The sequence below is a fragment of the Zonotrichia albicollis genome, chromosome 3 (genome assembly GCF_047830755.1).
Source record: "Zonotrichia albicollis isolate bZonAlb1 chromosome 3, bZonAlb1.hap1, whole genome shotgun sequence".
In the NCBI taxonomy this organism is placed as follows: Eukaryota; Metazoa; Chordata; class Aves; order Passeriformes; family Passerellidae; genus Zonotrichia; species Zonotrichia albicollis.
In genome coordinates, this window is record NC_133821.1 from 31,960,853 (window position 1) to 31,974,689 (window position 13,837).

Below are 13,837 nucleotides of genomic sequence, written 5' to 3' on the forward strand. Positions count from 1 at the left end.
TTTTTCCTCTGCCTGCAATGACCTCTACACCTCCAGCAGAGTTCTGTCATCCTGTTGCATATTTTTAATATTTCCATATTAGGGAAAACATCCTAATGGGGGAAAAAAATAAGGGTTTTTAAAGACCTTGCTGAGGTTTAAATGTACAGGAAATGAAATCACTGTTCTTTTCCTCTCTTTAGCTAAGGAAAAAATTAGAAATAATCTTTCTTAAACATCATGGCCATGAAAGTGCTTTTGCATTTTTTTGCTAGTTCTATATACAGTTAAAAATTACTCTTAGTAACTACATTTTGGGAGTTTTCTCAGTAGTTTGGAAAATTGAAATTGAATTAAAAATATCTGAAACTTTATATCTGAATTCTTAAAATACTTTGCAGAAAAGAAGTATTTTTCCTTCCTATATTAATGATTTTTTCTGGTAGTATTTCAAGCTTGACTTTTCCCTACTTTTTCTGTGTACCTCCCCTTTTTCTGTTTCATCTATGTTGTTAACTTTAGCTTAGTTGGCTGAGTACCTGAGGAGAAATAAGCTTCTTTATAAAGGCAGAAAAAGGGAGAGAAAATGGAAGTTGAATGAGAATTAGTGACTAATAGAGTCACCACTTTCCCTCTGGTGTTCCTATAATGCAGTGTTGGTGTGTGCTACCCTCTTTCTTTCAACAAAGGCAACTATAAGAGTCTATAGCCCTTAAAGGTTCATTCCTGACATTTGACAGCTTTTTCCTCACTGTTCTTTTCTTTCTGAATGTTATTTTTGTGTCTGCATGCGTGTGCAGGTGCACACACACACACAAATGTATATGATATATGTATGTTCATGTATAATGATTGCTTTCTGTCTCTTTTTATCTTTGGATCTCTATGCAGATCATGCTTATTCCTCTGACAAAGAAATACTATGCTCTTAGATTATTTCCAGCTGAGTAAAATAGGGAAGGGAATTAATCTATTTCATGTTGCTGGGGGATATGTCCAGTATTGAATTATATTAATCCTTACTGTTTGTATACTGACCTATTTACTTTGATGATTTTTACAAATGTATCTGCCAAATCAGATTTCCAGTAGGTGACTGAGGATTGCTATTCCCATTTTACAGACAGAGAGGTATGTGTTAGCAGCAGAAGGTAAAAGAAAATTTTACATTCCTCCTCATGCTGGAAAGTAGAATATACATGCCACAAAGTTTGTCAGCCTTTTTTCTTAGACTGACTTAGCTTTTTTCTTAGCTTAGACTGGGGGATTGCCTCTCTATGAAAGGTGTCACCATTGTTTAATGCAGCCAGTATGTACAGAAAAAATGCATGCATTCAGGTTGACTAAGTTCAGATTATCTAAAAATTTCTAATTATATATATATATAAAGAAAAGAAGTTGAATAACTGAGGAGATGGCATTATATAAAGAAAAAAAATACTTCTCTTTTCTCTATTTTTCTTTAAGTTGAAGTTATGAGTACTCTTACATACTAAGTAGCCTATTTGAGAGGGTTATTCATAAGAAATTGATACTGCTGTCCAAAATACTCAACTGATGGCTGTAATCTGAATTAATCAGCTGTAAATTTTCTGTGTGAAGGATTTAGCCCTTTGTTTGAAAAATGAACAAAGGAGAGGAAGTTTCCTGTGGCTCTTTACTTTTTGTCAAAAGATTGAAGAAAATCTGTATTTTAGAGAGTAAGTATTGCCAAGATATTTAGTTTACTTCAACCTCTGATTAATAGTGTATGTATTTTGGGGTAAATGCTCTAAAATGTCTTGTGGCACAGAAGGCAGAACACATTCAGCCTCATTTGGGTTTGAATAAAGCACAATGGTGTTAAAATGACTTTTAATCAATTAGGCCACCTGATTTTGAACAGGATGGCAGTAGTCAAGGTCTTTTCAGTAAAAATACTTGTGAGCAGATCATTTATTGTTGTATATTGACACACTACCACCAATTCCAGTGAATTTATATGTTCTTCAGTATTATCTAAGGAAATGAAGCCGAGAGATAATTCATAGAAATGGTTTATTTGTTACAAGTGTCTAGAACAGGGCATTAACTCATGGGTAGCTACTTAATAATGCTGTATGAACATTCCTATGTGGATAGCTTGGCTATAAAAGGTTGTAATCCTTTTACCCTATTCATCAGAGAAGTCAGCTGTATATTTTGAACAGATTATTTCTGTGTGGGAGTAGTCTTGCCTAAATTGATTTTTATTCACTCTAAATATTAAATATTTACCTTCAGAATATAACACCTACATCATATTTCTGTCAATTGAAATGCTGTATTTAGTGGAGAACTGTGATGGGTTAAAAACAATCAGGGATTTTTGTCACAGTTAGGTGCAATGGAGATGTTACCTTTGATATTCTTTCTTTGTTAGAGCACTAGCTGAAAAAAGGAGATCTGGATCATTCATCTTGTCTTCCAATTGCTGGGCAGAGTATTAATTTCTGGGTTCTTAAGCAGGTAATGCAGAATACTTTCCACCTATCCTGTTGAAACTCCGCTGTTGTTTGTAGGGTGAAGTCTCATTTATTGGGGGAAAAGAGAGCAGAGGCTGCTGTGACGTGGGGCTGCTGACACTTCCCAGGCTGGGGTGGGGGAGTGTGCACAGCAGCAACACAGGGCAGGAGGAGAAGGTGCTGAGTTCTGTGGTTCATGGCTCTGGATGTACGCTGTTCATCAGTGCTGGTGCTCAGCATAAGCATCAGGATGTGATCCTATTGCTATTTTCTAATACAGCTTAATTTATTGATACCACAGCTGTTGGACTGGACCCTAACGTGAAGTGACAGCCATAGCATTGCATTTGGCATTTCGAGCAGTGATAAGAATTCTTGTTTACTCTGTAAATGTGGTGGCTCAGATTTGTCAGCCTTGGCCTCGTGTGTTACATAAGAGAATAATACACAGTGTTTTGTTGTTATTTTTCCTAATTATATCAGTTTTATTTCCAGAACTAAATTTTTGATTCCTCTCTATTCCATTGTGCAGATTACACCCCTGAGAGTTTTGCACGTTGATCAATGGCACGGTTTGGTTGTATAGGAAAAAAACACTCCATAGTAGCAATGATGACAGATACAATTAAATTAATTCTTTGCTGTCTCCTTTGATGTACACAGATTTTCCTCATTAATATTGATGGACTTCAGAGTCACAAGAACATGCTGGGGGTAGGGGGGAGAAAGCCCCTGAATGTTGTATTTTGCTTTTTGTGGAGCTGACTATATCGCTTTATGTTTAAATGTAAGGAAAGCTGCTGACAGTTTTGATATATTAAATTATAACTGAGAACTAATTCAAGGATCAAAGATACTCTTTGGGAGACATCACTTTACTGGTAGGAAAAATCATTACCTTTTTTCCCAGTCTCATGTATTTGTACTGTATGTCTTGGAAATATCATTCCCTACAGTTTCTGAATCTTGATGTTTAATTTAACGCAAAGGTCTTTGAGCAGCACAATGGGAGGGGGGCTTCTGTTAGTGAAACCTGGTAGAAGGAAATTGAAATGTACATGTTTTTTCTCATTTATCAAAGAAGTGCAAAAATCCAAACTGACATTTTATATCAAATGAATTATGAACTGTGTACCTCGTACCTAAGGGAACAACAGCTAAATTAGACTTTTGTTAAAAAGAGACAGAGAGAATAAAAATAGGCTTTTAATAAAATATACAGCCATTTTTGGTATTTTTTTCTGAATCTGACATATACTATACTTTGCAGAAGAAAACTAGAGAATATAGGCCACTTCAAAGTCTATCTACTTTAAATGCCATAGAGTAAATTGAGAAGCAGGTTAAGATGACACACAAACCAGAGTTTCTACTTAATAGATATTGTGGCTTTGATATTTTTGTTTTCAGCCTTGTCCAACTCAGGTGAACAGGAAAAGTTAATATGCTTTTTAATAGCAGGAAGATTGGAGCAAATAGTATATACTGGAGCGAGCGTTGCTAGGGGATTTTTTGGTTAGTTGGGTTTTTTTAGTCTTCTGTTTGTGATAATGTGGTTGCTGAAACAGACTTCCAGGGAGCAAAATTTTACAAGACACCTGATGGAACCTTAAGAAGTCAATTTTCAAAGAATTATGCAATCGGTATTCTACTGGCATGGCTTCTACTGTCTTGAGGTGAACAACATTTCTTGCAAGCAAAGACAAGACTCCCAGTCTGTAAAGTTTGAGTTTTTGACTGATTTTGACACTGAGTCAAAGTCTTTTTGTGATTACCATATATATAATAAGGAATTAAGTAGTAGCTCTGAACAAAAGCCAGCTCTGTGTTGCCTTGATTACTAGGAGCAGAAACTTTAGGGAACCTCTTTTCTTTCTCTTTCTGCAAGTAAGGAAAGAATTTGTGAGATGGAAGTCTGTTCTGGCTGCAGTTGTTTCGTGGCCAAAAGGTAGTCCAGTGACCTGGATCTCACAGATACCTGTAGGATATTCAAGGTATAATGAGACTGCACCACCCACTGTGTGTAGTGGCTCCCTAACACCAGCTAATCTGTCATCTTGTCAGATCCATTTCCTATTTATGGGCACTCTCAAGCTTGGTTTCCATCAGAAATGGTAGTATTTCACACCATCCATTATGTACCACAGAGAAATTTATGGATTAAAAATAACTACAGGTAATCTTATTGCAGAGCTAATTTATTTGAACCCCTGCATTGTTCTCCAGTCTGTACATACAGTAATATATAAACTGAGGCTTCTGTCAAAATGCACATCAACTGGTAGCACTGAGGGTGGGCTGTTCTTTAGCAGGGTGGTCTGTTCTTGAGCAGTCCACCAGCACATCCATATTGCAGGAGTGCAGTATGAAGAAACTTCTTATTTAATGAGACTTCTTGTTTAGTAAGAGCATTCACATGTTTTCCAGTATCCCATTTTCTTTACCATTCAGCTGAGGGGGCTGTATTTTCTTAGTTTCTTTTGCCACGTTGGATGGAGATATAGAATCATAGAATCATTTAGGTTGGAAAAGATCTTTAAGATCGTCAACAAACCATTAACCTAACATGACCAGCCCCACCACCAATCCGTGTCCCTAAGCACCACATCTGCCCACCTTTTAAATACCTCCAGGGATGGTGACTCCACCTCTTCCCTGGGCAGTCTGTTTCAATGCTTCACAGCCCTGTCTAGCTAATAATCATTTGCAGAAGCCATGTCCACTTGTTCAAGAAGAATGATGCTTTCTGGTTTTGAATATCTGGTGTTATCCTTTTTCTTTCAGTCATAGAATAAATCACTATTAAAAATTAATTTTTAAGAGATTATGCTTCAGAACAATGCATATGCTTCTTGTAACATCACCACCTCTGTGCCTTTTTCTTTTATCTTTCCCTTCTTCTATTGGATTAGAATCCCCTTCAAATAATTATAAGGCTGAAAAAGAGTTAATTGGGAAATCAGCTAGTACCATCTTCTTTCCTCAAAAGTGTAAATTATCTCATTTTCTGTAAGCATTCGTTTAGTCTGATGGAGATTTAAAAACTTCTTTGCAGCAGTTTAATCCCATTGCTGTGTGTCCTGTTTCCCAGGACACACATTTCTGTGTATCCTAGGAAATGTTCTCTATCTTTGCATAACTTCTGCAAAGTCGAAGATTCTAATGTGTCTATCCTTCCTGTTCTTCTAACTACATGGATTTAAAGTTTCTTCCCTTGGCTTTTCCCAAACACAAGTGATAAAATTTGGGGGTTTTTTTGTTGCTTTTGGGGAGTCTCTGGATTTCCAGAACTATTTAAGAACTGTTTAGTTTCAAACAAGAAGCTGCAAGCTTAAAAGCCACCCTCCAATACTCTGAAATTCTGGCATCAACATTAAGAAAGAGATTTTAATTTAGCCAAAAGTCTGCTCACCAGCACTCACCAGAGGTGTTTGCATCAGTGTGGAGGGTACCATGCCTGTCTCTGGTTATATCTCTCTGATGCCAGACACTAATTATAAAGAAAGCTGTAAGATTTTGAAGATGATGTCAAATTCTTTCATCTTTTTCCTTTGAAAAAACAAACAAACCTAAACCCAAAGCGGCTAAACAACCAACTACAAAAAAGTCCAATAATAATTATTGCAATTCAAAAAAACCTTCTGAACTTAATTTCTAAAGCTACTTCATGCAGGAAGCTGAAGTTGTTGCGTGATGATATACATGATCTTATTCCCACTGCACTTGCCACATCTGTCCTCCTAACTTAAAACAGGCAGATCTGATAGTTTCTTAAAGCTATTTTACAGAGATATTTCATTTTCCAGTAGTCAGTGTCACAGTTAACCAGCAAGAGCTGTTTCTTTAATTGCAGCTTCTGCCTGATTCTGTAATATCTTTCCTTACGGTTTTTCTTCATAGTATTAAAAAAAAAATAATTTTGTTATATGGCAATTATTGGCTTGCCATCCGTTTGAATAGTCCTTTTGAATAATTGATTTTATTGGGCAGTTTTAAATTCTAGCCAATGTCCTTACTACAGGTATTAAAATCATTAATCATTCAGCTAATTGCTTATTGGCATTCTTTTGTAGCTTTTAGAGTTTAGTAAAGTTCTTGCTGAGTAAGATGGACAAACTTCCACCTAACATGAGGAAGGAAGGCAGGTTGCTTCTTATGGAAAGGTGAGGTGACAAATCTACATGACATTTTTATAGTGTTGACCTCAGTGAAATGTAACATTTAGAAAGGGACCATCTCTTACACGGATTTCCACTTGAGACCCATGCCCAGGTTGCAGGTGTTAAGGTTGTACATGAAGAAAAGTTCATTAAAAGGAGGGGAAGGTCTGATTGGTTTGGGTTTTGGTTTTGGGGTTGGGTTTTTTTGTTTTTTTTTTGTTTGGTTTCATTTTTTGTTTGTTTGTTTCTGGAACAATATTAATGAGGAATAAGTAAGCCTGCTTTGGGATTTCAAAAGACAATTGTGTTAAACTTTGGGTCTGCAGGTCATGGAGTAAAGCCCAAGTTGATTTTTAGAGCCCTACTAAAATTATGCTTTGCTGCTAGGAATACTAAACAGTGAAAGTGCAGAAAAATCCAGTTAGAACTTACATACTCTATCCAGATAAAGATAAATTTTAGATTTTTTTTCAAACATCTTATTTTATTTTTCCGAATGATATTGTACCGTACAGGTAACATTAAGGATTAATGCTAAAATGCTCTTCTAAATAGATTTATTCTTTTCAAAGGAAATTACTATTACAGCAGAAGGCAGAAGTGTAAAATGGGATAGATCATGAAGAGAGAACAAAATATTTCTGAACCCAGTTTATATTATACTTCTGAAAAGAAAATTACATGAGGTGTGAATAAGTTTGGACTTACTCTAAGTTTACAAAGGCTTTAAGTTACTTATTCTTTATATCTCTCAATTTGCTTTTTGCCGAAACACAGCATCCTTTCTTCCCAAGATAAATGTGCCAGAGAGGGATGGCAAGAGGGCCACCATGAACCTTTCACATTTTGTGTTCCAAAGTGCAAGGATGTCCATTGAATAAGGGTGCTTTGTCCTTGGTTTGTGTATTGTTAGGTGGAGCTATATCTGAGACTGAAAACATTCAGCAGTGAAATTATAAAATTAGAAATAAAATCCAAAAATGTTCTGTGCATTTTCTTGTAATTGAGAATGGGAGAAATAACATGGTTGCAAATATGTATTAAATGAAAAAATCAAGACCAACTCTTATATTCAGTATATGCTGAGAAGGAAAAATAATGGGGAAAGAGTTAAAAACCAAACTGGAGTAAACTTTGCTGAACCTGTGAAGATAAGAAACCAAAAAAGCAATCTTCTGATTTGCTAAGAGATAAGGGTTTATAACTAGCATGCTGTTCTAGTGTTGACATATGGTCCAGCATCATGGCCTGTCTTTCTCTGAAATGAGACTAAAACACATGCTGAAGTTGAGAATTATGGGGAGTGCAATGACTGGAATTATTTGGACTGAGCAAACCACTAGATAACAGGCATACCTGAGAAAATCAGAAGAAACAAATGTCAAAGTGCAGAACATACTGGCATAAAAAGTGCCACAATGAGATGATCTCAGTATGGGCACCTAAAATAGGAAATGAATCAGGAGTACCTAAACAAGCACTACAATGAGATAAAGAAATGGAGTTTTTGAATTGAACCTGGAAAAGAGGAAGAGTAGGCATGTCAGAGCAAGACACTCATCTAAAGGCAGTCTGAGTGGAACTTCTCCTTGCTGTTTTGGTGCAAATGCTGGAGAGCCTATTTTCCTTCTCCCCTGTAATTAAATCCCTGCAGTTATCATTTGTATCCATGTGTTTGAAATATATTTTGTTAAGATACAAATGCTAAATATTTTATATATGCAGATGTGACAGCTTACAGAGTTATATATTCATAGCTCCAAAATATTCTAGATGCCTATCTGGAGATATTATGGATACATTGGGGTCAGTATATCTGATCACTGTTAAAAAGAGTGACACTTCAAAGTTGGTATGAGTTTGTACCAATTTTATAGATATGTAATCGAGCTCTGCTTTTCTTCTGGCTTTTCTTCTTCTTATGAAAGGAAACATTTTTATAATTAAATAATCATTTATTGTCCTAATAGTTTACCTTTTAATAGTCCTGCTCAAAGTCGTCTACTTTCAGAAAATTTACATTTCAGATAAATCCTTATCATAAATATAATGAATACCTCTCGGAAAAAAAATAAGCCTTCAATGTGCAATAAACATTTAAGAACAATCATTTCACACAATGATTGCTGTCCTAAAATCAACAAATACTTACAAAGCTGACTATTTTAGCACATATTAATTAAGATAAAGAAATTGAGGCAAAAAGTTGAAGCTCTTTTCAAAGGCTGCTTAGCACATTACTGGCTGAAGAGGGATCAGAATCTTTCTCAATCCATCTGCATGTACCTGAGTATTTTTAATACAATATATCATTGTCATCTTGAAACAGTCTTCAGTTTTTATTGTTTTCTGGAACTGTTTATTAATTATTTGATTAGAATTGACATCTGATTAAATATTTTATTCTGCCTTTGTAGTCTCTTGATATACAAAGCATGACTTTCTGCCCTGCTAAGTGAGGATTTACTGGGCTAGATGTTGATTCAGTAGGTTGCAAGTGGAGTGCTTGCCCCCTGAGGGTCATATTAAAGCTCGAGGGGAGATTTTTGAGCAACACTGCATCTTAAAGACGATATATCAAGCTGATAGATACATGGCTCTTCTGTTGAGAAATTCACAGTAGAATTATTGCTTGTTGCCAGTTATTACTTGGGTAGTAAGGAGTCTCTTGGGGATATGGATTGGATAAAAAGGGTTAAGCTGGGGGAAATGTTACACTGAAGACCTTGATGATGAGGAATGCTTGAAATAGTCAGAGGATGTTTTGTGTGCAAATTAGAATTACCATTTTGGGGGGTAAGTGCTCTGCCGTTTTAATGAGCAAATCGTGATTAGTTTAATAGAGCACCTTTCTCATTATGACTCAGCAGAGACTTGACAATTTATTTGCTGTACCCTCCTGCCCCCCTGCCCCATTCCTTTGGAGAACACTCACTAGTACATCACTGAGGAAATTCTCTGTGGACTACAGGAAGCCATTCAGATAAATGCAGTTGCTCTATATTGAAACATGTTGGTTTGAAAGTAGTAGGCTTGGCTTGCTCTACCAACAAGACTCAGGGTCAGGCGACTTTCACAGTAGAGATTTGTCCAAATTTTCTGCTCTTCCCTATGCTGTGCTTTTGTTGGTAGAAGAGATTTGAACATTTAGCTGAGATTACCTACGCCATTAAAATAACATCCAGACTGTGGAATTGTTATTGACATTTAGGCAGCTACATCTTTGTTTTTTGATGAACATTCCTGTGTCGTTATAATAACCACCTCTATACATACATAAAGCTTAATCTGAGCTTTTACTTTGTAGATCTCAGTGAGCTTTACAAAGAAGGATCAGTATTATTATCTTCATTTAACAGACTGGTAAATGAAAGACAAAGGTGAAGTCATGTGTCCTGACAGAGCTGCAAATAAATTTAACACTTTTGCCTCCTCAGTGAGTTGCCTCATACTGTCCCCTCAATAACGTGAACTTTGACTTCCTGGCCAAATTACTAGGTTGGTTAATTAGATTCATTTTTAGATGTAGCTTTTTTTGCTGTGTCGAATTTCTGTGTGAACTTTAAAAACTGATCTATTTTAATCTGCAGACAGTTTCATTTCAAATGAGGTAGTACCCAGCTTTGAATGAATATTGACTCTTTCTATTGATGTCAGCTTAGAAAAACACTTAAAAACCCTGAACTAAAAATTTTTACTTTCATTGCATCAACTTTCTTGTGTTCAGTTTGACTTCAAGAATCACCTTATAAAGGATGCCAAAATAATACATGATTATCTGATAGTACTGTACTTAACATCCATAAGTTTTAAAACTTCTATTGCACAACTTAAACCCAACTCTGCTTATGTTGGTGCTAAACAGAACAATGTTATGTAAAGTAAATAAATGAGTTTTCCATTTTACTGTGAGAGTGAATGTCATGTGCAGAGACATTTGGTGTGCAAATGTTTGTTTTTGATGGCTCAGCTGGAGGGATATTGGAGCTATTTAGGTTAAGCCAGCCACCTTCTTCTCTCTGAGGTGAAGTGCTCACAAGCTCATTATTGGCCTTGAAGGTGTTGGATGGGATTTGCAGACCGTGAATTACATAAATCTCAGAGATTTTCTGGATTTGGAAACAGGAAGATTTTCAAGTTTACTTGGGATTTACCAGAGCCTTTTCCCCTAGATGTAGATAACAGCAGCAGGAAAGAGCATCCAAACACAGACTTGCTATGCCCCCATATTATATGTTTTATTTTTCACAGTGACAGAGAGGAGCAGAAGGAAATGAGGGAAGCTGGAGGTTCTGTTGTACTTCATCTTGTTCTGAAAAAAAACAGGAGGGCTGCAGGGCTAGGGGCCAACTGTCAGAAGTACCTGATAATTCCAGTATCCCAGAAGCCAGCTTTTAGTAAAAATTTTGTATGAGAACTGACAGATCTTGAAATTAATGTAAAGGGAATAAGTTTCTTAGGTTGGAGCAAGACATGTTTTGTGCCTTTCCCTGTAATACAATTTGGATCTGGAGATGAAAAATGTGGAAGTGCCCCAGATGTAAGTGTAATCAGAGTAAAAATATCAGATGCTAGTTCACATATCTGTTAATGTATATATCAGTATAAATAAAAACTATTAGATGTGATTGATGTATTTCTTTTTGGAGTTGATGCATCCTTTCACCTGTCTCAGGGAGAGAATGACTCACACAGTGAATCACAAAGTCTGTTTCTTCCCTGTTAATAACCACCTCATACACCAGTGGTAAATGAAAATAATAAAGCTTACTGTAAATTACTGTTTGCTCATCTTAAAACTTACAACTTAGGCCCTGAGGCTTACAACTGCACTTTAAGTTAGAGACCGGTGAGACTGTTTTTTCTTCAATAGAGACAAGAAGAAAATAACAGCAATGAAAAAGAATTTCTGTTAGAAAGATCAAAGGAAAAAAGGCAAATGGTAACTACTGGACCATGAAAAGCAAAACTATTATACAAGAGTTTAAATAACAAAAGCAGTAACTTTCCAGTGCTTTAACTGTAGAAAAGAGCTACAGAGATATTGGCTGGCTACAGATGTGTTGTATATAAAAGTTACAGATATGTTTAAATACAGAAAGTTTCATCAACAGATTGATCACTTGTTAAAGAAAAAGCAAAGCCATAAACTCACAGGTGTAAATTGTCATAGTTCTTTTTACTGCATGCAGTGAAATTTGCAGCAGTGAAAGGTCATTGGTGGTATCATTACTGACACATTTTGATCTGCAGTTCCTTGGACTTCATAAAAATTAATTTCCTCAACAAAACAGTGGGCTACAGACTGAGACTTCTGTGAATCTATTTTGATTTCTATCTAAAGATGTTCTTAACGTAAAATTTCCTCTGTTTTCTTCTTAAATTATTATTAATTTGTAAGGGCAAGGAGCTATCTGAATGATAAAAAGTCTGATCAATTTTACTCATGCCAGGTAACATTTCTGTGAGCATTTCCTTAGCTTCTCAGGGTGGCAGAGCTGGGCACAGGGAGAAACAGATAATGTTTGAACAGGTGGTAGAAAATATGTTGCTTCTGAATTACTTTTGGTGTTTGGAGGTTTGCTTTTAGCAAGATGATACTCACATATTGGAAAGAAGAAAATTAAGAATCAGCATTGTTCAGTAGTGAAAATGTTAAACTAAATGGACCATGTTAACATTACTGTTGATCCTGAGGAACAGTTTTTCCAGTATATGGAGCATTCTGTTTCCACACAGCATATGTTCTCCATGGTTTTCTCTGCTCTAATTCATCCATGTTTTTCAACAGCTCCAGATGGCGTGATGCCTCCAAGGCTTTCATCTGCCACTCCGACCAGTCTTCAGGTTGTCTGGTCTACACCAGTTCGCAACAACGCCCCGGGCACGCCCAGCTACCGACTCCAGATGCGACGGCGGCGTTCTGCTGGTGACATTCTAGAGTATGCACAGCAGCACGGCCACCATCCACTGCTCAGCTAGCAAAGTCCCCTTCCCTTGAGCACGGCTTACCTTTAGGGTGGCTGCTCTCGTTACAAGATGTCATGTTTTAGTCATTTTTGATGTGCTGGGATGTGTTCTGAAGTAACTCGTGCTGTTCTTCTTTGCAGTTTGCTTCCCAGCCCTACTGCTTCCTTACAGCACCGGGTTGGAGACCTGCAGCCGTACACTGAGTATGAGATGAGAGTGGTTGCCTCCAATGGTTTTGGCAATGCTTACAGCAACTGGACTTCAATGACTACAGCAGAGGACAGTAAGCAGTCAGATCTTATTTAGCTCCCTTTAGCAGAAAATATAAATAACAGTCTAGCTGCCATTGTACTTAATTTCTTTAAGTTATCTAGCTTTCTCAGTTATATAGCAGTAATGTATTTCCTTCCCTAGTATTAACTTGAAGTAAAAACTCCTAAAAGATCAAGTATCTGTTTTCTTACTTATTAATTTAAAAATATGGATCTTTACATACATATTTTGTGCAGCAGTATGTTATTTCTATACAAAATATCCTTCCAGTAGTATATGGTTAGATTAAGATACACTGGTAAGTACAGCTTTGTAAGTGGTGTTCCTTTATATTCAGGGACTTGATTCTGATTTCAGTCATATCAGAGAAAATAAGTTGAAGTTAATCATAAATGACAGTTGTCTTATCTCTGTGTTGAGAATACTCAAGATACCACAGAACTTTTCATTCCCAGTGATCTTTGTTAATTCAAAGTAGTGGCCTACTGGTCTGAAATTGGGTTTGTCATTGTCAATCCCATCACTTTCATTGTTAATAGTTCTATGTTCTCCAGACTCACTCCCCACAATTTTTTCAACAGTCCCTTTATTTAGCAACCAGCTGTCAGAGTATAAGTACAGCCAGTGAGTTAACGGGACAGGATTTTGCACCTGATTCAATATGTAAGCAAAAACATATGACAGAATTTGAGCTTGTTGTTTGCAATACAAATACAAACCACACTTTTTCCAGCCTTGTTTTTTTTTGTTTTTTTTTTTAAGAAACTGAGCTGTTAGCTTTCTTGTACAACGTAGCAAGATAGCTAACATTGGCAAATATTCAGTGTTGGTGACTCAACTTGATTTTAGTCCCTTCTCTAAATGGTCAGCTGTCTATATTGAGAAAACATTGAGTAGAAAATGTTTTTTTCCCACAACTTTAAAACATTTTTCCTTTGAAGCTGAGCAAATAATTCACAACAGAAATTTATC

The 13,837-nt window shown here is 36.3% G+C and overlaps 1 protein-coding gene across 8 annotated transcripts in view; it reads left to right on the plus strand.

The window, feature by feature from the left end:
* Positions 1 to 13,837, plus strand: part of USH2A (usherin) — a 382,808-nt gene that overhangs the window by 231,433 nt on the left and 137,538 nt on the right. For all 8 annotated transcript variants that reach the window (XM_074537084.1, XM_074537083.1, XM_074537085.1 and 5 more), the window contains 2 exons: positions 12,414 to 12,564; positions 12,733 to 12,875. In XM_074537084.1, coding sequence (XP_074393185.1) covers positions 12,414 to 12,564; positions 12,733 to 12,875 — 294 coding nt within the window. The remainder of the gene's footprint in view (positions 1 to 12,413; positions 12,565 to 12,732; positions 12,876 to 13,837) is intronic.